The sequence below is a fragment of the Nannobrachium achirus genome (assembly GCF_963921795.1).
Source record: "Nannobrachium achirus genome assembly, chromosome: 16".
In the NCBI taxonomy this organism is placed as follows: Eukaryota; Metazoa; Chordata; class Actinopteri; order Myctophiformes; family Myctophidae; genus Nannobrachium; species Nannobrachium achirus.
In genome coordinates, this window is record NC_137823.1 from 59464189 (window position 1) to 59491319 (window position 27131).

A 27131-nucleotide genomic window follows, 5' to 3' on the forward strand; every position below is an offset into this window, starting at 1 on the left:
TGCCCTCTACTGCTAGTATAGCCAAAGTACACCTATTTAAGGAGAAAAGAAAATAATAATGATAAAACAAAATTAATACATCTTTGTCTATAACATCGCAAAGGCAAGGTGCTTTTGCTGGCACAAAACCCAATAAATAAATAACAACATCTGGCAGTAAAACTGTTAAGAGTGAAAAAATAAGAAGACACGTGTGACATGTGTGATCTGGGCAGCTTGCCCCAGGAAATGTGCCAAGCTCAATAGGGAACAACGGTATGCCACCATCTGGAAACATTAATAGTTTGAGGACCACCGTTTGCACAGAGCCAATCGAGTGGATTCCTCATCCTTTAAAGCAGCACTATGTAGTTTGGGGTGTCAGTGGCCACTTTGGACACAAATAACATGGCAGCCAACGTCTGACTACATTACCCAAGAGTCTCTGCAAGCATGTCCGACGCGCTGTGATTGGCAGTTCTGCTTTAGTGCCTTGGCAAATGCCAGGACGATATAAATACAGTAGTAATAAATACAGTCAAGCCCCTGGCAGGGACCCACCTGAGTCTATACATTCATGGAAGGATGATTGTTATTGCTTAAATATGTAACTTTATATACATGACATGCTATGGTTGTTTACATAGCGGTGCTTTAAACTGCTCTTAAAAATGAAATTAAGAATACAACGTAATGTCCTTCGTTTGCACAATGTCATGTTTTCCTGTTTATGGCACATTCTATCAGACCCGGTCACCAGAATACTTTTTCAGGTACTTTTAGGTACATATGTCTCGACGTGTTGGGAGACAAAGCCTATTATCATCAAGCCAAGTGGGAGCTTAGTTTAACCACTTAAAGTGTTAGTTCACCTATTTTTGACATAAAGCTGTGTGAAATACTTGCCATTAAAATAGTGGTTACAAATGTATTAATTCATTACCAGAGTGCCGTGGTCAGAGTTCTGGTCAGTTTTAGATGAATACAAAGTAGTTCCGGTGATTTGGCAGGGGCTCATGGCCCAATCATTAAAAATAGATGAATCCACAAAACTAGCTTCATTTGTATTGTAGACCTATTTCTACCAAATAGACCAACTTTCGTTCAACTTTGACCCCTCTGTCACATGGTACTATTTTTTTATCACTACGCCACTGCAACGTATTTCCCCAAAACAAGGTGCTTTGCAGTCAGCTGATCAGAACGAAACCTCGCTCTATATGGTAGAAATAGGCCAACAATACAAATGGCGCTAGTTTTGTGGATTAATCTATTTTCAATGATTGGGCCACGTCAAATGGCCCCCACCCCATTGGAACTACTTAATATTCATCTAAAACTGACCAGAACTCTGACCACAGGACTCTGGTAATCAATTAATACATTTTTAACCACTGTTTTAATGGCAAGCATTTCACACAGCTTTATGTCAAAAATAGGTGAACTATCACTTTAAGCACAACATACTTCGTCCTACGGCAAAAATAGCCCATCCACAAGCTACTGTATGAGTCTGTAGATCACCTACTGTATCTTCGCAACATCTTTTTTAAATGTTTGACCATTTCTGAAAATGTTGCGCCTATAATGATTGGGAAAGTGGTTATCAACTCTGACAGGGTTAATGGGGAGGGGAGATCTTCGACTTTGGTCCCCGTTGGTTGGAACGCCGTTCCGTCAGAGAGGGACCCGGCTATTTTACCTCCTGTTAACTCAGTGGTTCTCAACCTGAGGGTCGGGACCTCTGGGGAGGTCCCCACATGATTCTTTTGGGGGGAGGGGGTTGCCAGATGACAGTGAAGTGACAATTTAATTAAAAAGAAAGAAAAGAAAAAAGACCATAACTGCATCAAAAGTAATCAACAAACTATACTATGAGCACTGGTCAAACCTTTGCCAAATTGTCAAATAAGAAAGAGGCAAACGTTTTGAAAATAGAAAACGGATCTGCTGTTTTCACAATATTTATCTGTGGAACTGACTAGTCAAACAAGATGTAGCGCCTCTACTCCTACAATTCCAAGTGCTTGTCAGGGTGGGTGGAGGGTAATAATAATAGTAATAATAATAATTGAGTTCAAATTCAATTATTTTGTGGGGTCACGGCCTGAAAAGGTTGAGAACCACTGCTGTGCGACTGAAAGATCACAGGTTCGAACCCTCACGCTGGCCCCGCGCTTCCATGTCGCACTGTAATGTCTGGCGTTAGTTAGCGTGTTGCTAATCTCATAGTCTGTCTTGCTTGAAGCTCTAACTAGGAGCAGCAGCTAAATAAAGGTACAAAATAAGGTTTATTTGGCACTGCAGTAACGTCATTCGGCACAGGCTGGGTGGGTGGACAAATAAACACAACCTGATTCAGCATTTTTAAACTGTCGTCAACCAGGAAGCTATTAAGAGTCTGAAAACGAGAGAGGCTGGAGGCGATGCCGCGTCTCCTGGAAACTGTGGCGACACAACGCGTGGGGAGTCATTTGTAGAAACACAAGGGAATAGAAGTGGTGAAGTTTGTTGTAGTCCCGGAACACGGAACTTAACATAGTTTTCCACTTCCTGGTTCGATCTCTCAAAGTCTATGGGGTTTGTTTTGAATAGGGCCAAAAAGAAATAGGGTCTGTGGTTAAGATGGGCTTTTCACGTTTTGTTCTACGACATAAAATTCATTAGTAAATACCACTCACACACGTTTTTACGGGTCTTAAAAAATGCGTTAATGAATCTACCTGTACAGACGTCAGGGACATGACGCATCATCATCACGTCGAACACACGAGCATCTGCGGTGGTGGTGATGTCCAAGACGTGAAAAGCTGTGGTGCGTGAGGGGGTTAATAATACTCTGAGCTTAAACACTGCCTGTCTGTATGTACGTATTACTGTACGTATTACTGTATGTGTCCCAAACAGTTGAGTTTAACATCCATGACCATCATCTTGGTGTCTGTCTGTGTGTGTGTGTGTGTGTGTGTGTGTGTGTGTGTGTGTGTGTGTGTGTCAGAGGCGTCAATAGGCTCTATGCATATAAACCATTTTGTTCTACTTCCGGGTGTCTTTCGACTTCCTTCACAGGTGTTACTGATGATACTAATGAAGGCTCTGTTTGATTTATTGTACAGTGGTTCTTTAATTTCAAGGACCCCCATAACTCTCAACAAATGGAATCAAATGGACCCTTGCAGGTCCATTTGCTTCCATTTGTACAGAGTTACACACCTGTATGGGGACATTTGGAACCCACTCAAGGACACTTTGAGACCCACTGGTGTAGCAGAGAGTTTCCAGTGAGCCAACATGCACAATATCTGCACCCTGACTCTGTTTGACCAGAATGGAACAGAGCCTTCATTAGTATCATCAGTAACACCTGTGAAGGAAGTCGAAAGACACCCGGAAGTAGAACAAAATGGCGTATATGCATAATAGCCTATTGGGTATGGCAGCTGCCATACCTTGGCCACAGAGGGAACAAATAAATTCATCATGCCTGTTGCTAAGGTATGGCAACATGACCGGTGTCTTGCACGCGCCATACCTTAGCTTTTGCTGAACTGACGCCACTGATTGATGTATGTGCGTGTGTGTGTGTGTGTGTGTGTGTGTGCGTGTGTGTGTTTGTGTGTTTGTGTGTGTGCGTGTGTGCACAGCGTCAGACGGAGCTGAGCTTGACCAGTCCCCGGACAGAGTCTTCGTGCAGCGAGTCCTGGCTGGCCGGGTCGTACAGGACGTGAGGCGGCGGGGGCAGGTGGGCGATGTGGCCGCAGGGCTGCAGGTTAAGGACCCCTCCCCCCAGCGTGGGGGGTGGTGGGGGAGGGGCCGGGCCCGGCGGCGGCGAGGTGGGCGTGTCCTCGGGGCTGCTGACGGAGGTGAAGTGGTGGTGGTGGTGCAGCTGGTGGTGCAGGTGGTGCAGGTGGTGGTGGTGGCAGCGCGTCGTCGCCAGCAGCTCCGCCTCGCGCAGGGACAGCATCTCCCCTCCCCCGCCTGGGGTGGAATTCAGATCAATCAATAATCAATGACAAAATGAGGAGACAAGACAATGTATTAGATGGTGGTGGTGGTGGTGGTCAAGTTTATGTAACCCATGGACGGAGATGCGAGAGACTAGGAAAGTCTTTTGTACCAGCTGCTCTCAAGCTGTACAACGAGACACACTGCTCACATCTCCGCAACCGTTGCCCTGATCCATGCCAAATTTTGCACACGCACTCATTGCCTGCCAAACCACAACCACAACCCATCAATTCTCACATGACCCTCTTCTAGCGCCACCATGAGGCCGGTTCTTGCAAAACACATTTATGGACACAGCTCCTACAACTTTTGGCCAAAAATCACGCAAATCGGTACACAGTATGTCTACACTCATGTCATCAACATGGATCTGTCTCATTTAGCACCACCTTCAGGCCCATTTTTTAAAACACATTTTTGGACACTACTCCTACAGATTTTGCCCTAAAATCACGCAAATCACTATACAATATGTCTACACTCATGTCATCAACCCATATAGCGCCACCATCAGGCCGATTTTTTAAAACACATTTTTGGAAACTGCTCCTACAGATTTGGCCCTAAAATCACGCAAATCGGTACACAGTATGTCTACACTCATTTCATGAACATGGATCTCTCCCATACAGTGCCACCATCAGGCCGATTTTTATCTGTCTATGTAACATGATACCATGGACAGAAGTATAAGTTTAACTTTCTGGTCAGTGGTAAAGTAGTTCTGCCAAGAAAAATGGTCAGACATAGCCTGGTTAATAAACCAGACCGCACAACACCACCCTGTGGTGTAGTGTGGTCTGGAGCCTCACAATTGAGAATCCATTTCCACCAGCCACCAGAAAGGGTTAGCCAATCAGGGCTGTAGGCTGTGTGGATACAAAAACATTCCCCCCTCCCCCTCCCCTCTATGACAGGCATCAAACAGTTAGTTTTCTTTGATGTTTCATTGATTAGAGAGAACACTAACGAGGTCACAGGCATCAAACAGGTAGTTGCTTTCATTGACACTAACGAGGTCTTGACACGTGTATGGCCCAATCAATTACCTTAGTGTGCAACCCCTTTGAAGTTCAAAGGGAGCAATTAGGAGCTCACCAGGCTTTAGCCCGCCCCCCCCAGAAATGGAATCTCTCCCTGCAATCCCAGACTCTCTTCCCAAAACGAAGTGTGTGATAGAGGCTGGCACCGCCAGGCAAGGTCAGACACTATAGTTATACTGTGTGGCTTCAAGGCCTCTGGGACGAGCTGTACCATAACAAGATAGGCTTTACCAAAACAATAACTACTAGGGCTGTCACAATTATTACATAATTGTCTAATTATTACATAATTGTCTAATCGTAATTATTTGACATAATCGCAATTATTTTGTGATAATCGTCATAATTGTTTTGTTGTTGAAAAATATTTATATATTATGTTCACACATTTAAAAAATAGGGGAAATAGCAGATCTACAAACTCACAACGCGTCGCATCAGATTGTCTATTTCCACTATCAATGTTCTTTTTAAAGTGTAAAGTTGTCAAATATGCCAGTAATTTCTTTGTATATTTAGGTTATGTGTCATATCTGCCATGTGAAACTTCAAAGCCTATACAAGCCAAACAGAAATGTAATTGTCAACGACAAAAACAAAATTAAATCATTAATCGCCATTATTTGAGTGACAATTAATCGTCAAGTAAAATGTCATAATCGTGACAGCCCTACTCAGTCCTAGTGAGACATCTAGACTACTACAAGCTATCCCGTATCAATGATGTATCATAAGAACTAGATATTAATATAATCAATGAACACATGATCTACTCTATAACGTCACATATAACGTCACACATAATCAATCATGATAATATATAATCTATACACACCCCCTCCCCCTCCCCCGCCGCCGCAGTTGAGCTGCAGGGGCATCATGGAGGAGGCGGGCAGTGCCGAGGGGGGGGGCTGCTGGTGGTGGTGGTGCCCGCCTCCTCCTCCTCCAGGGGCCACCAGGTACGCACAGGGGCCCCCCAAGGAGGTGGGCTTGTGGTTGGCGGGGGCAGGGGCCCCGCCTCCCCCCAGGGACGAGGGGGGCTCGCTGTGGAGGAGAGGCGTGGCAGCCGCCTGCAGCACGAACTTGGTGCTCTGGAGACACTGGTCCTGATCGCACTGAGAGAGAGAGAGAGAGAGATTTATTTTGTCAGTGGTGCTCAAACATTTTCATGTGAAGGACCCCCAAAATTATATGTATTTGGCCACGGACCCCATCTCAAAACATTTAGTTCCAGGGACCCCCCAGAAGCAAAATTTGAGTTACAAATGTTTGCAAAAAGATTTGCACATATTTTCACGACTTTTCAAAAAGAGCAGATCTACAAGCTCGCAGCGTGGCACTTGGTGCCGCGTTGCGAGCTTGTAGATTTGCTATTTTTCAATAGCTAAAGTATTAAATAATTCCAGGCCCCTCCACCTTGGGCCCTAGTAACTCAGTCCCACTTTCACCCCCTTGTGACGCCCCTGAGCAGGTGTACAGCCGTATGTACGTACCATGTGCGTGTGGAGCTGGGTGGAGGTACGTACCATGTGCGTGTGGAGCTGGGTGGAGGTACGTACCATGTGCGTGTGGAGCTGGGTGGAGGTACGTACCATGTGCGTGTGGAGCTGGGTGGAGGTACGTACCATGTGCGTGTGGAGCTGGGTGGAGGTACGTACCATGTGCGTGTGGAGCTGGGTGGACGTAGAGATGCTGCTCCCGTTGGAGTGAGAGGTGATTGGCTGGGGCGTGTCAGGCTGGATCAGACCTCTCCTGTCAATCAGACTGAAGACACACAGACACACAGAGCTTTAGGTGCCGGCTACACGAATCTGGATATTTCTGAAGCTGTTCTTTTCTTTGTGCAATTGGGGCTTGCAGCCACACGAAGCTGGATATTTCGTCCGCTAAACTGGATCTTTTTGAAACTGGATAAACAAGTGGAGATGGACAAAAATATTCTATCCACTGGATCCGTGTAGGCATGAAAAACGGAGCTGCTCTGAAGACGATGAGTGCAAATTAAAATAATTTGATTTACAGTAGGACAAATCTACGTGACTTCAAAGACTAGACAGACAGGGATGGGAGGTAGAAATTGATTAAGGAAGATATTCCTGCCTGGAATGTATGATTTGTGGTCAAATTCCAAGGTTCCTTGGATGTGCTGCTGTGTGTGGACTGATTCCTCTATTCCACAAAACCAGGCACATGTATGTAGACAGACAGACAGACAGACAGACAGACAGACAGACAGACAGACAGACAGACAGATAGTTCCCAGGTGAGAATGGGTGTGTAATGTGATGGATGGATGATGCCTGAAGAAACAGCCTGCTCAGCAAAACCCCTCAGGATAAATAAACAGTGGAAAATATGTTACGTCTGCAGTGTGTGTGTGTGTGTGTGTGTGTGTGTGTGTGTGTGTGTGTGTGTGTGTGTGTGTGTGTGTGTGTGTGAGAGAGAGAGTGAGTGTGTGTATGTGTTTGGTGTGTTGGTGATGCATTCAGTCTCGGTCTATGTGACTGTCCAGAAGCCGCCCGCGCACGAACGCACGCACGCACGCACGCACGCACGCACGCACGCACGCGTGTGTGTGTGTGTGTGTGTGTGCTTGCGTGCGTGCGTGTGTGTTTATAGCACCTCCCTCCTCTTTCCACCCTTTGAATCTTCAACCTCAACCGTCTGTCAAAACACACTGACTGTTTTTTGCATCCCCATCTTTTACCATGTCATTGTAGGCAAATCAAATTATTAATATTAGTTCGTTTTTTTAACAGCAAAAATAGCCGATCTGAAAACTCTCAACCTACTCAGCCTGTATTCACAGACGTGCAACACCATCGTATGACGAATTATAAAGTATTGGTCTCATCAAGCGCGGTAATGAGGATGTTTCACCAGCGGGACAAGAAGACACGTGATTGGTTGAATCGGCCCACATGACTCCCCAGACAGAGAGGTTCAGACTGTGTGTAATTACTGCTGACTCCGTCTGAACGAAACCTTAAGCACACCGGCAACACTACCATTCACACCAGGGAGTTACTGTAGGTCAGGGTTCCCCAATTAGTTTCCCCCAAGGGCCGAATTATGTCTAGGGTAACAAGCCGAGGGCCACAACATTGCAGGGGGCGACAATGGCGTTCCCACTACTCCAGCGACGGTTCAGATATCGTCGTTGTCGGGTGAAAATAAATAAACAAATTAAAACATATATTTTTGGGGGAAACCCCCTGTTTTCCAATGTAACTACTGTACCTTTGTCTTCCCTTTTTATTAATATCACCTAGATGTTTTTCCTTTGGTACTTTAAATAGCAATAATGAGGCAATGATAATACCCTCTCCCCCCATTCACTGCCACTATAAAGACAATCTGCTAAGGGTAATTTGTACTACTTAGTAACAGAGCAGAATGGGGCGGGATTTGACAAACAGTGAATTGGGTAAGGCAGGGGTATGCAGCTGCCATACCCTGGGGGGGAGAGTAGGGCCAACGCCGTAGGCAGTAATATCGTAACTCGCGATTTATTTTGTGACGATTAATAATCGTGATATGAAATGTTCATATCGTCCCATCCCTTGTACAGACATTCATCAACAGCTGCCTGAGGTGGAGCCCCAGCATCCACTGGCCAGATTACTTTAGCAATAAGGATCTGAGGTGGAGCCCCAGCATCCACTGGCCAGATTACTTTAGCAATAAGGATCTCTGTCAGAGAGCGGGTCTGCCACCAGTGGAGGAGGAGATTAAAGCAAAGGTTGAGTCTGCCCAGGCTCCGGAGGCCCAACACCAGCATCAAGGGCAAGGACGTCAATTGGGTATGGCAGGGGTATGCAGCTGCCATACCCTGGGTCCAGGGGGGGAAATAAAAGTTACTTTTAACTATAAATCCATGAATGTCTCTTTGTCTATCTGTGCTGGTTATTATGTTGTTAAATTACATAAAAATTACTACAAATGCAAAATGAACAAAATGGTCACTTTAACAAGGTATTATAATTATATTCTCCACACTTGCATTCTCCCCATCTTGACAACATGGTATATTCCCAGGTTCCGTAGGTCAGCAGCACAGGTGCAATGCATTATTGTTAACTGTGGCACGTTTACTAACATGCCAAGTTTAGCTGCACTTGAACAACCGTTCCAGGCTGCCATATCCAGCCCAAGAATCCGTAGAAACGGGGGAAAAAATAGAATGTACTTCTTAAAATAAATGTATCATGCCTCTTGCTAAGGTATGGCAACATGACTGGTGTCTTGCACGCGCGCGAAGGCGCACGTGCAAGACACAAGTCATGTTGCCATACCTTAGCTTTTTCTGAACTGACGCCACTGATCAAGAGACCCTTAGATGGAACCCAACATGAAACCGTTGCCTGGAGACCACAGACTCTGCAATGCATTGTGGTCCGTGTTGATGATGAGATGAGAAGGGAGCGATTGAGTGAGCAAAAATAGCACAAGAGCGGGGGACTTGCAGAGGAGAGAAAGACTAGTGAATAGACGGAGTGACAGAGTGATAGACAGAGCAATATAGTGATAAAATAAATGATATAGTGATACAGAGCGATATATATAGTGATGGAGCGACCCCCAGAAAAAGACAGACTTGATCACTAACCTCGCGTCACCAGGCTTTCTCGGGGGGAAAGCCTGGTGTTCGTTTACAGCGGGCCGTTTGATCCGGTCTAGGAGGAAACCACAAGCAGAAGAAGCAGCGTCGCTTTGTTTTGTTTCCCCCTAATTCTAATCCTTCGAGTACTACAACATGACGTAGAGTGGTTTCCTTTGAGGACTACAACATGACGTAGAGTGGTTTCCTTTGAGGACTACAACATGACGTAGAGTGGTTTCCTCTCCCGACCGGATCAAACCCCGAAAAGTGAAGACTGTACTCTGTGACCCTTTGACCCGACCCCTACCTGGGAGGCATGGGTCCACACAGTGACCTTTGACCCCTACCTGGGAGGCATGGGTCCACACAGTGACCTTTGACCCCTACCTGGGAGGCATGGGTCCACACAGTGACCTATGACCTTTGACCCTACCTGGGAGGCATGGGTCCACACAGTGACCTATGACCTTTGACCCTACCTGGGAGGCATGGGTCCACACAGTGACCTATGACCTTTGACCCTACCTGGGAGGCATGGGTCCACACAGTGACCTATGACCTTTGACCCTACCTGGGAGGCATGGGTCCACACAGTGACCTTTGACCCCTACCTGGGAGGCATGGGTCCACACAGTGACCTTTGACCCCTACCTGGGAGGCATGGGTCCACACAGTGACCTATGACCTTTGACCCTACCTGGGAGGCATGGGTCCACACAGTGACCTATGACCTTTGACCCTACCTGGGAGGCATGGGTCCACACAGTGACCTATGACCTTTGACCCTACCTGGGAGGCATGGGTCCACACAGTGACCTATGACCTTTGACCCTACCTGGGAGGCATGGGTCCACACAGTGACCTTTGACCCCTACCTGGGAGGCATGGGTCCACACAGTGACCTTTGACCCCTACCTGGGAGGCATGGGTCCACACAGTGACCTTTGACCCCTACCTGGGAGGCATGGGTCCACACAGTGACCTATGACCTTTGACCCTACCTGGGAGGCATGGGTCCACACAGTGACCTATGACCTTTGACCCTACCTGGGAGGCATGGGTCCACACAGTGACCTATGACCCCTACCTGGGAGGCATGGGTCCACACAGTGACCTATGACCCCTACCTGGGAGGCATGGGTCCACACAGTGACCTTTGACCCCTACCTGGGAGGCATGGGACCACACAGTGCAGCGCAGCAGTTGGTGAAGATGTTCCCGTAGCTGTACGGGTTCCAGTTGTCTTTACCTCGCTTGGACGACCACGCCCCTTTAATCTGGAGCACCACAGACAGACACACAGACACACAGACAGACAGACAGACATGAAACAATCCATCAGAACTGAGAATACATTCATGGTCAGTGATGATTCGGTGAATAGGCGAAATCTTTAAAGGAATTATATGTCATTTAAGACTATTAAATACTAAATATGTATATACATTTTTAGCAGTCATTTCCCTTCATCAGTAACTATATTATTGTGCTGGGGTGTTTCCTTGCAGAAAGACACATCCCCCTGGCTGTATCTCTGTTCTGTTCCACTCTTCATGTTGACATTAAATGTCAACAGAAACAGTGGAGGGATGTTTTTGTCAGGGGGAGCTCAGCCAGAGCTCTTAATTGCTCCCTTTGAACTTCAAAGGGGGTGTGCGCTAAGGTAATTGATTGGGCCGTAAAAGTGTAAAGTCCTTGTTAGCGTTAGTCCTCTAATCAATGAAAGCATCAAAGACAACTACCTGTTTGATGCCTGTCATTGGGACGGGGGAGGGGGGAATGTTTTTGTGTACACACAAGCTTGCATATTTTTCCTTTAACACTCGGGTGACTGAAAATAAAAAACTACCACTCTGACTGCATTTATAGGTCAAATTGACAGGTAAATTCTCTCCCTTTTTGCCCAGGAGAACATCACCTCCTCCCCTGCTGCCAGCGGGGGTTCTATTGTCTGTTGTTCTATTGACAATAGAACACCTGCTGGCAGCAGGGGAGGAGGTGTTGCTCTACTGGGCAAAAAATTGAAATAATTTACCTGTCAATTTGACCTATAAATGCAGTCAGAGTGGTATAAATGTATATTATTTCATACTTGGGAAATGTTTCAGAAGGGGAAAAAAAACGAGAACATAAGTCTTGAGTATTTAGGAAAAGTCATGGAAGGGGACATTTCTGAGACCTTCACGGGGATAGTTATTGCACTTTGTAATCTCAAAATTGGCCAAAATGACCTATTAGTCACCCATGTGTTAAAGAAAATTGAAAGTATACCAGTAAGACTCCCTAATAAGGAGATAAGTGCCCGTGAGGTCGGCAACCTCATGGTGGCGCTAGAAGAGGGGCATGAGGTTGTGGTTTGCCAGGCAAGGAGCGATGCGACACATTGTGAGCTTGTAGATCACATTGTAGACACATTGTGAGCTTGTAGATCACATTGTAGACACATTGTGAGCTTGTAGATCACATTGTAGACACATTGTGAGCTTGTAGATCGGCTATGTCCACTAGCAATGTTCTTTTTTAAGTATAAAGTTGTCAAATATGTCAGTAATTACTTTTGTATATTTAGGTTATGTGTCTGCCATGTGCAACTTCAAAGCCTAAAAGCCAAACAGAAATGTAATTGTCAATGACAAAAACACAATTCAATCGTTAATCGCAATTATTTGAGTGAGAATTAATCGTCACGTAAAATGTCATAATCGTGACAGCCCAATATGTGTGTGTGTGTGTGTGTGTGTGTGTGTGTGTGTGTGTGTGTGTGTGTGTGTGTGTGTGTGTGTGTGTGTGTGTGTGTGTGTGTGTGTGTGTGTGTGTCGGGGCAGATACTGACGTCTTCGTTGGTGGTCTGGTTGGAGGAGATGAGGTACGTGTGGAAGCCAGACAGACCCACGATGGACCACACCGAGAAGAAGCACACCACCACCTCCAGCACGGTGCACAGCAAGGTTAAGAAACACTGCAAAACCATTGGTTCTCAACCACACACCCCGGGGGTCCTTGGGGTGTCAAATACATACATGTTGTGGTTGCACTACACCTCCAGTACAGTGGACAATACAGTTCACTCACTCACTCAAGCCAAGCCTGTCTTTGTGTGTGTGTGTGTGTGTGTGTGTGTGTGTGTGTGTGTGTGTGTGTGTGTGTGTGTGTGTGTGTGTGTGTGTGTGTGGTGACCTTGGCAGTGAAGTGCAGTGTGGGACATATCGATCGCTGGCTGATTGATTTAATGGACAACAACATCAGCTTCATAAACGTCCTTTAGAACTGAATCTGCACTGAGTGACTGAGTCTGCACCCAACAATGAACTACTGCCCTGAGAGAGAGAGAGAGAGAGAGAGAGAGAGAGAGAGAGAGAGAGAGAGAGAGAGAGAGAGAGAGAGAGAGAGAGAGAGAGAGAGAGAGAGACACAGAGAGGGGGGGGGGGGGTGTAAACAGAAATAGAGAGAAAGGGGGAGGTACACTTAAAGGTAGGGCAATAAATTAAAATAGAAAGACTGTGGGGGAGCACGCACGCACGCACGCACGCACGCACGCACGCACGCACGCACGCACGCACGCACGCACGCACGCACGCACGCACGCACACACACACACACACACACACACACACACACACACACACACACACACACACACACACACACACACACACACACACACACACACACACACACACAGGAAGGAAGGATATCTGGCTGGACAGTCTTTGAGTGCGCTGAGGAAGCCAGTCCTGTTGGATCCTGCAGAGGAGAGAAGCAAGCGTTGGTCACTCTGTTTGAACACCAACAACATCTTCAAACATCATTTTATTTATTGACATGAGCAACTCAAATTGCACAAATGGACCCATTTGTACACTCTCAGAGTGATGCACACACACACACACACACACACACACACACACACACACACACACACACACACACACACACACACACACACACACACACACACACACACACACACACACACGTGTGCGCACACATGCGCACACAAATGCAGGATCATTCATCTACGTTGTAGATGACTGGACTCTACGATACACCAGCTTGGCCTTAATGTGACATCATGTCTACGTCACACGTAGACCCGCTAACCTATATAAGTGCTGACACACACAGTAGGACTGCCTTCTTTTACTAGGTGAAACTTATAACCTACTCTGATAAATGCTTAGCTTGGTGGTGCGCCTAAAAGGGCTTCCAGAGTTGCCGTACGATGCTGCTGTAGCAGTGGAGCACAACGTGTACTGCATCAGGTTCAAGCTTTGGACTGAAGTGCATGTGTTCAACACAGTGTCTTTATGCTGGACCAGGTTGCCCCCAGAGACGCCTGGAAGAGGACAACAACGTCCCCTTAAGGTCCAACCCATGAGCACCGTGGGCACAGCTGTGCTGATAGACACGCTCATCTACATCTGGGGCGGAGTCACTGACACAGGGACATACAGCAAGGTGCTTTATGCATATGACGTGGACGCCCACAGAATGCTCAAACCCAGGGTTCATGGGATTCATCCAAAGGGGAGGCGGGGCCACTCAGTCTGTGTCTTGGGGAGTGTCATGTTTATATATGGAGGATACACCACCACCGGACACATTAGTAATGACATGTACAAGTTGGACACCACCACAATGACCTGGTCTATAATAAGGTCTATAATTAACACCGGAGGTGCTAAACGACCACCTGCTTCAGTATGGAACTACGGGACAAAGATGTTTGTATTTGGGGGCCAAGGGCACCAGTGGGATCAGAACATCAGAGTTTTTGACACAGAGACCAACTGCTGGCTGAGCAGACCTTCTGCACAGCGTCCTCCAAACGGATGGAGGGGTCATGCATCCTTCGTCTACAACGGAGAGCTGTACATAATCGGTGGCCGGGCACTTGGCCAGGACTTGAATGGTCTGTGGAAATGCAGTCCAAAGACCTTAAAATGGAAGAAGGTCTGGGAGTCCCAAGGGAATGTTCCATGTTTAAGAAGTGATGATCACACAGGGTACATGGTGTGCTGTTGCGTGGTGGGGGATCGTATCGTCCTCTTTGAAGGATTTAGACCTTACAGCAAAGCCAACGATAACCTGTACATCTTAGACTTAAATACTAGTCTGAAGACGTTCTGCAAGCTGGCAGTTGTTCAGCACGGTCTGCAGCAGTCTGGACTCCCACACAACATCAGGTGGGAACTGGCAGGCCACAATTACAAGAGGAACAAAGGTTAAGTTAGTGTCGTACAGTATGTGGCCGATGTGGCCTCCATATATGGGCATTCCCATATGAAGTCCTAGATATGGGCATTCTCAGCCATTTTACAATATGCTTGTGCGCCTATACTGCCAGGAATATTATTAATTTCCAAGGGTTAGAGAGTACAGAAACCAAGCAGGCATAATTATGATTGCAGACTGTAGTACACGTACTATACCACTAGAGAGTGCCCAACGATTAGGTCTTCCAGGCTGGACCAGCCTGGACCGCGCGTGGACCATAATGGCCGCCGATGGACGCTGCCATTGTTTTTAACGGAGAGGCCGGTCCGTCGAACGGGACGGACAAAGGTGTCCGTTTGTTTTATGCCAGGGTCCCATTGGATAAGCTTCACAGGACGAGCTGTGATTGGCTAGTGGGGGACGCATAAACAGCACCGCCCACTTCACACTAGGTGTGTTTTTTTTCTTTCTTTTTCTACTGTTCAACATCAAGGCTGAACAGTGCCAGGTTATCTTTATATTGTGAGTAGGCAGTTCTCAAATCTTTCATTTGAGCAGGAGAGCACATTTGAACCTGGTCTCTCTTGCCTCTCACAATGTTCCGATGCTTACAGTCTGTCTTTTGAGCGGTGGTAAACCGCTCCATAGAGTGGCTGTGCGTGTGTCTGTAGCCACTTTTCCTCAGCGTTTTGCCATAGCAATGTGTTTTCCTCAGCGTTTGGCCATAGCAATATGTGTGTGTGTGTGTGTATGTGTGTGTGTGTGTGTGTGTGTGTGTGTGTGTGTGTGTGTGTGTGTGTAGCCATATTACCAATTACATCCTAGACTTATCTGTAGCCACTTTTCCTCAGCGCTTTGCCATAGCAATGTGTTTTCCTCAGCGTTTTGCCATAGCAATGTGCGTGTGTGTGTAGCCATATTACATCACCAATTACCAATTGAAGACGTTATGCGAGCACGACCACCGCTCACTTCACATTGGGTGTGATTTTATTTTTATTTGTTATATATTTTCGTCAACAGACGTGACGAACAGATAACAGCTTCTGGGCTATGTTTTATAATATAATCATTTATATCTGCAAAGTAACTACTATACAAATAAATGTAGTGGAGTAAAAAACACAACATTTGGATCCGAGATGTAGTGGAGTAGAAGTAAAAGTATTGGAAATTGGAAATACTCAAGTAAAGTACAAAGTTGTACTTAAAGGAGTAGTTCACCCCCAAAATGCCTTTTTTTTTTACTATTGATTAGTCGCGCCATGGAGACTAGAGTTCAATAATATTTTTAGTTTTTTGTTGCATTCCTAAGACAAAATGTGATAACAATAAATTTACCCCCATTCGTTCCGGATGGGGACCCGTTTCGAAACGGGTCCCCATCCGGAATCAATGAGGGTAAATTTACTCGAATCAAATTTTTGTCTTAGGAATGTGACAAAAACCAAAAAATATTATTGAACACTACTCCTTTAAGTACAGTACTACTTAAGTAAATATACTCTGATACGTTACACCACTGGTTGTGTGCGAGGCTAGTGGAGTTTCTCCCTGGCCCCTCCCCTCTCATCTGATTAACGGAATGCTCTGGGATCGATTAATGCTCCTGTTCCTCCCCTTCCTTCTCCTTCCTGATTGACAGCCTTGTCAGGAAAACTGCTGACACATCGTTCCTGTGTTTTAGAGCTAGAGCTTTGTGCGTGCGTGTGTGCGTTCGTGCGTGCGTGGAGGTATTCTGAGGCAGTGGTTCTCAGAGTGGACCCCTGGAAGCTTGGAGGCGGTCCAGGGGGTCCCCGTCAAAATCAGACGTGCAAGCTCGCAGCGCGTCCTTCTGCCCGACAGCAACGATATGATCTGAGTCTGATTTACTAGTAGGACAAAATGTATGCGACTGAAAATAAAATACGAATCGGAGGATTAACAGGAATTCGCTTCATATTTTATTTTCCGTCTCCATGTGATTGATATATATATATATATATATATATATATATATATATATAATTATATATATATTATTATTTATTTATTTTCCCCCGTTTGTATCACTCATGTGTATGACATTTGTTTTTGGAGCGGTGAAGCCAGCTCCCACCGTTCGACTTAGTGTGTCTGTCCCCATTAGTATGAACAGCTGCAATACCGCTGGGTGACCAGAAGTGGCACTGCTGCACAACCTAGGCACAAACACACACAGGGCATAGCTGCTCAAATGCAGCGCTCCACTTCGAACTGATGGTTTGATTTTCTTTATTTTGTGTGCAAAAAAAGTGAAAAAGAGCATTGATTGTTGCAGGTACACACTTTCATGTATACTGTTGTAACCTTTTGACTACTGTCTGTCATGTCATTTGCTCAAATGAAAAATTACAATATTTGAAACAAATACAAAACGGAAGCCAGGGAGGAGGCGGGACATCATCCTCTATTAATCGTGGATGGTTTTCAGAGCACTTGAACACTGTGTGAGTCAACAGACACTCTGGCTGGAGAGACTGCTTTTACACACCTACAGAGCTGTGTGTGTGTGTGTGTGGGCGGACGGTGTACTCACTGAGGATGACGTGTGTGATGACGAAGGCGAAGATGAAGATGGTCAGGAAGGAGAGGGAGAGGATGAACAAGTAGAAGAAACGATAGTTCCTCCGTCCCACGCAGTTCCCCACCCACGGACAGTGGTGGTCAAAACGCTCTGAGAGAGAGAGAGAGAGAGAGAGAGAGAGAGAGAGAGAGAGAGAGAGAGAGAGAGAGAGAGAGAGAGAGAGACAGAGAGAGAGAGAGAGAGAGAGACAGAGAGAGAGAGAGAGAGAGAGAGAGAGAGAGAGGGAGGGATATTTATGTATTTTTTGGAGATCGGCTATTTTCAAATAGCCGATTTGTGTAGGTTTAAAGTGCTCATGTGGCCTAGAGTTGTTTCTTTTGGGCTTATTTCTTGGTTGCTTATTTCTCTCACAAAATCTGGCAACACTGACACGCAGCCCACTCAGGTATCATGACTTCATGACGCTGTAACACTTACTGACTGCACGCTGTAACGCTTACTGGCTGCACGCTGTAACGCTTACTGACTGCACACTGTAACGCTTACTGACTGCACGCTGTAACACTTACTGACTGCACGCTGTAACGCTTACTGACTGCACGCGCTCCAACTGAAATATTGGACTCTCTTATTTTGAGGAGAGGTTGTGTGAGGCGAACTCGCATCTTTATAAGCCGTTAAAAAGCCTATAAAAAGAATCCTGGTGTAAATAAAAATGTGCAAACAAAGTGCTGCTACTGTCGATAGAGAGGAAATAGCGTGCAGACATCAGGGTTCTTCTCGCCTCCCTCAAATCTGTGGAAGGCATGCGTGTCCGTGTTCACTGTGGGCAGGCCCTCGTGGGCAGGCCCTCGTGGGCAGACCCTCGTGGGCAGGCCCTCGTGGGCAGACCCTCGTGGGCAGACCCTCGTGGGCAGGCCCTCGTGGGCAGACCCTCGTGGGCAGGCCCTCGTGGGCAGACCCTCGTGGGCAGACCCTCGTGGGCAGACCCTCGTGGGCAGGCCCTCATGGGCAGGCCCTCGTGGCTGTTAAGCTGACACCACAAGCACAATCAGGGCCTTGAGAAACACTCTAAGATGCTGCTCCTGGTAAAAGAACACTCTTTGTATGCTACTAACTAGACCAGGGGTTTAAAGAACACTCTTTGTATGCTACTAACTAGACCAGGGGTTTAAAGAACACTCTTTGTATGCTACTAACTAGACCAGGGGTCTTCAACAGGGGGTCCAGGACCCCTAGGGGGTCTTCAGAGTTAATACAGGGGGTCCTCCAAATCTTTTAGTGATAGAAACTTTTTTTTTCTCCTTTTTTATATTAACCGATTGAACCCTAGCGTCCATATTCTGAGAACTTTAGCCAAAAATAGCAGATCTACAAGCTCAGAGTGGTCCTCTTGAATTGTAAGAAGAATCATACTATTATGCAATGATGTTTTCTAATAAAACTTGATACGATTATAGCTTTAAATACAAACGGCTGTCAATGTGACATTAAGACCACATACTGTATGCCAGACTCACCCACACAGTTGTCACACAGGCTGCAGTGAGAAGCCCTGGGCGGACGGAAGATTTTGCAGGTGAAACAGTACTTGAGTTTGACCGTCTGCCCGTTGATCAGCACCTCTCTGGTCCTGGGAGGGGGTCTGTAGCCCGGACCACTGGAGCAGTTGGCCGTGTCTGGAGAGAGAGACACACATGGGAATGAAGCTAAATAAAGAACTCACAACTCACAAGCTCGCAGCGCAGCACTCGGTGCCACGCTGTGAGCTTGTAGATCTGCTGAGGAGGTCCCCGGGGTGGAATCTGCCAGCTTTGGGAAAAGTACTCAATTTTGTTTCACTTAAATTAAAAGTATCAATACATACTGCCATGTAGAAATACTCGGTCACAAGTAAAAGTATTTTTTTTTAATTAACGCCCTAATCACAAAAATATCAAAAGTAGCAGATTTGTCGAACAATTAATACTCCATTTTGGAAGAACTAATGTTAAATGGTGAATGTTAAATGGTGCATTTATATAGCGCCTTTATCCGAGGCACTTTATAGAGATTTGTGCATTACATTCACCCATTCGGGTGCATCTCTCCACTCCGACATGTCTCCTTTCCGACATGTCTCCATTCCGACACTAACCCTATCTCTAACCCTAACCCTAAACCCCATGGGAGTGTCGCCACAAGAAGTCAATTTCGGAGTGGCGACATGTCGGAATGGAGAGAGCCTCCCCACCCATTCACACACATACTGTACATTCATACACCGATGGCAGAGGAAACCATGCAAGGCATCAACCTGCTCACTGGGGGCAACTAGGGGTTCAGAGTCTTGCGTATGAATGGACCTCACTTTGAGAACCACTGTCTTGGAGGACCTTCCTTCCTGATTGGATCAGGATTAGAATCGAGTTAAAACTAGATGAGCCAATCATACTGGGTTATCAATCTACAGGTAATAGGATTTAGCAGTTGGATTGAGAGGCTGGATGAAGACTTGGCTGGTGTCCAAGATGAAGAAGAGCTTGCGTTATAGAAGTAAGTGCATTGACTGTAAAGACAGTAAAGGTGGTGAGTGAAGACCGCTACACTGTCAGCGTAGACAGTATTGTCGTTGTTGGAAAATATTACGGTCTAAGTGGTCGTTGTGTATGTAGAGAATCGTATCAGTTGTCGTAGTGTTGACAAATTTGGTAAAAAGGAAAAGGAAAGATAAGGAAAAAGCTCATGAAAAGAAGGTAATTCCTTTCTCAAATGCTGATGATTCCTTTTATCTTCCTCAGTGACAACACCATTCTCTACGGAGACTCTCACAGAATGAGTGAAAAGAGAGATGGGCGAATATGACACAGTTCTGTTAATAAGTTGTTTGGGCTTTGATCAAGAATCAAAAGAAGATTTGTCTCACTAAGCAGCCTACATACTGTACTCCCACTAGTCAACATCCCAAGTTTGTTCAGACAGGGTAGCGGCAAGAACAAAATGACATCATTCAGAACTTTGGCAGTGCCTGTCGGAACTTTTGATCGGATGTTCTTAATACACCTCTGAGATGTTCTGAGCCCTAGGGGATCATCAGAGGTACTACAGAGGTACAAAATGTAATGCCTCAACTCTTAGTGCTCGTCAGGGTGGGGGGGGTCCCCAGTTAAAATATGATTATTTTGGGGGTCGCGGCCTGAAAAGGATGAGAACCACTGTGTGAAGATGATCACCCTCCAGACAGAGTACAGCTCAACTGTATCGCTCTCTTCCACACCAGCGCCACGGTCCGAAAACAAACAACTGCCTACCGTAAGCACTGTCATTAAACACATAAATATATAGCAACAAACTCAACCAGACGGCAATTAACTAATGGAGAGAGAGAGCACACTTTGTCCACGGTCTGAGTCTACCGCCAGAAACCACAACATCAAATAAGGAGACAAATAAACATGTCAAAGCAAATCTGAGATTGAGATATCTAGATATATACACAGTATATATATATATATATATATACCTTAGGCTTAGAGGATTTGTGTGGAAATAAGAAAAAAGACCCCAGATATTGATGATAATACTATTGCGTTGCAAGCTTCTTTTTTTTCCGCTAAATGTTCATCAATCTTGTGTTTGTCTATTATGACACACCCAAGGGGAGGCTAGGGCTCATGTGGTGTAGGCAGGGTATGCTAAAAATAGTTGTGTGTGTGTGTGTGTGTGTGTGTGTGTGTGTGTGTGTGTGTGTGTGTGTGTGTGTGTGTGTGTGTGTGCGTGTGCGTGTGCGTGTGCGTGTGCGCATGTGTGCGTGCGTGCGTGCGTGCGTGCGTGCGTGCGTGTGTGTGTGTGTGTGTGTGTGTGTGTTTGTGTTGACCCCTCAGGTCCATGAAGTGTCCAGAGGTTTAGTTAAGTTATTATTAATGTGTTTAACTTCAGAGACGGAGCTAAAAACAGAACTGGTCGTCACAGACATTCTTTTCTTCTCAGCTCCTTTAACTTAGAGCAGAGTCATGTGTCTGTCTGTCTGTCTGTCTGTCTGTCTGTCTGTCATGTGTCTGGTCTGGTGCTGTCTGTCTGTCTGTCTGTCTGTCTGTCTGTCTGTCTGTCTGTCTGTCTGTCTGTCTGTCTGTCTGTCATGTGTCTGGTCTGGTGCTGTCTGTCTGTCTGTCTGTCTGTCTGTCTGTCTGTCTGTCTGACTAAAGGGCTTTGCACACAGACGCGTTTTCTTCGCGCTGAGAAAACAGACGATTTCATTTTTTTAAGGAAAAAATGATTCTCTATGACCTCGTGCACATCGGCTCCAAATATGCCATGCAGCAGGTGACTGCGGCCATGCGTTTTCTCCCAGATCGAACCCAGTTCGATTTGTGCGTGTTGTCGCATGCGGTAAAAACAAATTGACTCCTTTTGGGATCTGCAGTGTGGATTCCGCACAATCATTCCGATAATCATGCAGCAAACGGAAAGAAACGCAACGGTCCTGTGTTGCAAAGCCCTTTAGTCTGATGCTGTCTGTATGTCTGTCTGTCTTAGTATGGGTAAGTCTGTCTGTCTGTCTGTCTGTCTGTCTGTCTGTCTGTCTGTCTGGTCTGGTGACGTCTTCTGCCCGTCTGTCTGTTGCCACGCATCCCAACCAGTGTTGCCAAGTTTTGAGAGAGAAACAAGCAACCAGGTCAATGAAAACAAGCCCAAAAGAACACTTTAAAACCTACAGCAGTAGTTCTCAACCTTTTCAGGCCACACACACACACACACACACACACCCTGACTAGCACTACTTGTAGTTGAGGCATTTCAATTTGTTTAACACAATTCTATTTTGGAAAATAGCAGATCTACATGCTCACAACGCCTCGCAATTTCTGCCTCTAATATTAGACAATTTGGCAATTTTTTGGAGGTATTCAAAAGGTCTTAAAAGTCCTTTAATTGTCACTTTAGAAATATGCAGATACCCTCATACACATAAACTGAGTTTGTTTACTGTTGAGAAAACAATGTTGCACATTAAGCCATCATCTGGGGACCCCCCCCCCCCCCAAAAAAAAATAATAATTGGGGGTCCTGGCCCACAGGTTGAGAACCACTGCAGTATATGTATATACAATCGTCTGTTTGAAAATAGACGACATGCAAGCTCCCAATGCATGGCGATGCAACATGTGCTACTATCGACTGTTAATGATAATCTTGATTTTTGAATATTTTATTATTTTAAACATTTGAAATACAAAAAATCTTGTACGGTGGTCTCTGGCATATTTAATATTTGTATACTACCAAAATAAAACATTTCGCTTTGTGACACATGGTAAGCTTGCAGGGCTTTTTCAACATGGAGACGATGATGACAATTATGCATAAATTCTTATCGCTCATCTCAAATAATTGCGATTAGACGATTATGTAATAATTGTGACAGGCCTACTTGCACGTGGAAAATACAAATATTGTTAAAGGACAACTTTAGTTTTTTTACAACAAGGGTTCATATTTTAGATTGTAATTAAAGAATAATATTAAAAGATGAGTTTTAAAATGATTTCATTTACTTCTTTCTATTGTTTTAGAGATTCTTATTTCATGGGCATGCGTACAAGTGGCTAAATAAGTCATTTTACACAGAATAAGCCCATTCCCAAGATACAACGCAACCTTTCATGGTTGGATGTGACTAGAAGTGTTACTGTAAATGTGTGTCAAAAAATACATATTTAGCCACTTGTACGCATGCCCCCATTTGTACGCATGCCCCACATTTTAGCACGCTAAACCTGATAAAACAATAGAATGAAGCAAATGAAAACATTTTAACCCTCACTTTTTCTTTTCTCTAATTACAATCTAAAATATGAAGCCTTGTTGTAAAAAAAACAAAAAAACGAATATTTACAAGCGAGAAAAAGAAGGCCAAAGTCGCTGATAGTAAGCAGACCTGGCAACGCGGATCCGAACCCCCTTCCACAGACAGGAAACGAGCCGTGACAAAGACAAAGTGCGTCAGAGAGTAAACAAACAAATCAGAGACAGTAAAAAAATAACTCCAGTCTCTCTCTCTCTCTCTGGGACGTTGTCTGCGCAATAACTCTTACAAAAATAGAATAATGCCCACATTTGGTCATTTCCTGGAGTGGGTTCTGTCTATGGTGATTTGACTGTGGCAGTCGGTCTGTTCTGGGACGTTGGATGGCACATATTTGTGTTGCTGTGAAGCAGAAATGTCGTCGTTGTCGGGGTGGAAACCTCGTATGCAGTGGTGTAAAGTAACTAAGTACATTTACTTAAGTACTGTACTTAAGTACACTTTTGAGTTATTTGTACTTTACTTGAGTAATTCCAATTTCCAATACTTTTACTTCTACTCCACTACATCTTGGATCCAAATATTGAACTTTTACTCCACTACGTTTATTTGAAAACTTTAGTTATTAGTTACTTTGCAGGTGTAAATTATAATATTATAAAACACACATTAACCCACTTTAGCCCTATTTTATACCTTGGCTACTTGAAAATAGCCCATCTACAAGCTTGTAGATCTGCTATTTTCAAACATTTAGTACTTTTACTTTTGGAACTTTAAGTACATTTTGATGCCAATAATTTCATACTTTTACTCAAGTACATTTTGAATTCTGGACATTTACTTGTAATGGAGTACATCTACAGTGCAGTATTGATACTTTTACTTAAGTACAAAATGTGAGTACTTTTTACACCTCTGCTCGTATGTCCAAAACTGTTACTTTTCAGGAAAACATTGTAAAAGTAGCAGATCTACAAGCTCAAAAACGCATCGCTAAAAAGCTTGTGGATCTGCTACTCGTGATGCTTTTGTGTGACGCTGTGTAGGAGGATCAGGCAGGGCATTCATTTACGGGAAAATAACAAACAAATCGTCACTGTCGGGCAGAAACCTTGTATCTCCAAGTTTCAAATTTGTACGTTTTTTCACCAAGTATAAGCCCTGCTTCATCACACAAGGCCGTCGCACAAAAGTAGTGAAAACAGCCAATCTACAAGCACACAACGCCTCGCGGTGCGAGGCGGTGTGTGCTTGTGGATCTGCTATTTTCACTAGTTTAGTTCATTCTTAAAGCGATAAATACAAAACGAACGGTCTTGGACATACAAGGTTTCCACTCGACAACGACGAAATACAATTTTGAATATGTTGACATGAGGTTTGTGTCTGACAGCAACGATATGTGGGTGGCAGAGCACAGAACGCCTCACTGGCTTTATTTTAGAAACAGTAGGAAAGTAAGGCTGAGAGGATGACAGCATACAGGTGAGTCAGTAAGCTTCTGATAACCCCTACCTCTGGTCACTGTCTCCACCAGCCCAAAGGCACGGGGAGAATATGTGAATGTGAATATGAGTTACATTCACATTTCTGTAACTCGTCAAGTAAGTGAGATACCTTTTTGTGTCATTTTTGGCTCAAGTTACAAGATACAAGCGAAGTTATCTATACCTACATTTTAAAACTGCAGCCAGCGGTTTTTGTCAGTTTGTGTGTGACTCAGACACGACCAAATGCAGCACTCCAATTGGCTAGGAAGATCACGTGGCAAACGTGCCGACGTCCTCACGCACACGTCCTCACGTCACACCAGCGCCACACAAAAGTCAACACAGAGAGAGAGAGAGAGAGAGAGAGAGAGAGAGAGAGAGAGAGAGAGAGGCTTTACAGTCCGTGGGTCTAAACAGAAAGTGAAACTTTACAACGCGAGAGAGAGAGAGAGAGAGAGAGAGAGAGAGAGAGAGAGAGAGAGAGAGAGGAGAGAGAGAGAGAGAGAGGAGAGAGAGAGAGAGAGAGAGAGAGAGAGAGAGAGAGAGAGAGAGGCTTACGGTCCCCGTGGCTCTAAACCGAAAGTGAAACTTTACAACGGCATGGAGAAAGGCAGCACAGCAGTCCTCAATTATTCATTACTAGAGGTTCACGGCCCTTCGGGCCGCTCACATCTAGAGTCCACGCCCGCTTCTTTACTAAAAAACTGTTTTTTTCAACAAAAAAAAAGTGTTTTGAAAAAAAAAAAAAGTTACAAAAAAAAGAAAATATTTTTTTTTTAAAAAGAAAAACATTTTTTTTTTTTTTAAAAGTAATAAAAAAATAATAATAAATTTAAAAAAAAATTGGGGGGGGGGGGGGGGAACTATTGTGGCGGAACTATTTTTTTTTTACTTTTTTTTAGTAAAGAAGCGGGCGTGGACTCTAGATGTGAGCGGGCCGTAGGCCCGCGAACCTCTAGTAATTTTACATTTAAGTTTTGTTAAGATTGAAAATATCATGTAACAGTTGAATTAATATGTAGCAAAGGTGTAGCTATCACTATACAAGGCACCAGTCTTTTTCTCTTTTTTACAGTGAAGAGGCATATTTCTGCTGGCATGTTACTTTTTTATAGGATATTGTATTTTGTTTCATAAAGGCCTACACCAAATGTACATTCTCAATTTAACACTGAAAAAAAAAAAAAGTAACTGAAACCTTTCAATTTATCCAGGGGTAGAACTGTAACTTGATCAAGTTACTGTCATGGGTGAGTTAATAACAAATGTTATATATTCTGCGTCACCCCTGATCTGCCACCTAACCCACTTTGGGAGACCCTGGTCTAAATGAATTAATTTTGGGAGCATGAAGATGTGTGTGTGTGGAGTGCAGACCTTCTCCTTTTGTTATCCACATTAGCCCTGGCATCACAATGCATTGTGAGTGTTGTTGTTTGGCACATGACAAAGAATATAGGGCTTTAGTGGAATACGAAAATGCCACCCTCCCTCTGTTTTCTTTTTACTAATCGCCTAGCCAGACAACTATTAAACAATCTCCGAATGCTATATAGAGTCTGGAACGACAGCTCCCGAACGGCGAGTATCGGAAGTAGCCACTGCTGCACTGAACTGTAGTCCCATTGGAAACATAACAGAAACACACTCACACAGACAGTCATTATAATGAACTGTAGTCCCACTGGAAACATAACAGAAACACACTAGACAAATTCATTCGAGCGGCATGTTCTTGTTATGCGTGTATAGTTTAAGAAAACATTTGAAAACATCATGGCAGTAACACCAACAACACCATGAGAAAGACGAAATAACGCCCCAAATAATATTGAAAGAAGACATAATGCTTCCAGTAGGATTGTTATCGCTGCTGCACCAAGGGAGCAGGTGCATCATACTCATCATAAGACTTCCGTTGCCCCGGACTGCATGACCGGAGCATTTGCACGATTTAGAGTCAACAGTCTGACCACGTGAGACTACTAATGGATCCCTGATTGAGAGCCTTCAGAGATTGTGTTTGCTGGTCTCACAGACTCTCAGTATGAAACAGTCTGAATGAGCAGAGTTGTCAAGATGTGTGCTAAGGCGGGGGTTCCCAAACTGCTTTGTCTTAGGGCACCCCATAAATATTTTTTTTAATCCGAGGCACCTTATATTTATAGCATATCGTCGTTGTCGGGTGGAAACCTTGTATGTCCAAAACCGTTCGTTTTGTATTTATCATCTATAAAATGTACTAAACTAGTGAAAATAGCAGATCTACAAGCATACTGTGCTTGTAGATCGTCTGTTTTCACTAGTTTAGTGCGACAGTCTTTTATGATGAAGCAGGGCTTTGCTTTACCAAAAGACGTACACATTTGAAAGTTGGAGATACGAGGTTTCTCCCCGACATTGATGATATTTTAGTGATTATGTTGCGAGGAAAACGTTGACATCATAGCCATTTTGG

The 27131-nt window shown here is 44.8% G+C and overlaps 1 protein-coding gene across 1 annotated transcript in view; it reads right to left on the reverse strand.

Moving 5' to 3' along the window:
• Positions 1 to 3625: 3625 nt before the first annotated feature.
• LOC308301179 (palmitoyltransferase ZDHHC14-like) overlaps positions 3626 to 27131 on the reverse strand; it is a gene marked incomplete at both ends in the record, with an annotated part of 47413 nt that continues 23907 nt past the window's right edge. The window contains 8 exons of the mRNA XM_080745074.1: positions 3626 to 3957; positions 5866 to 6145; positions 6689 to 6794; positions 10801 to 10910; positions 12467 to 12559; positions 13310 to 13377; positions 17408 to 17545; positions 18916 to 19074. Coding sequence (XP_080601200.1) covers positions 3626 to 3957; positions 5866 to 6145; positions 6689 to 6794; positions 10801 to 10910; positions 12467 to 12559; positions 13310 to 13377; positions 17408 to 17545; positions 18916 to 19074 — 1286 coding nt within the window. The remainder of the gene's footprint in view (positions 3958 to 5865; positions 6146 to 6688; positions 6795 to 10800; positions 10911 to 12466; positions 12560 to 13309; positions 13378 to 17407; positions 17546 to 18915; positions 19075 to 27131) is intronic.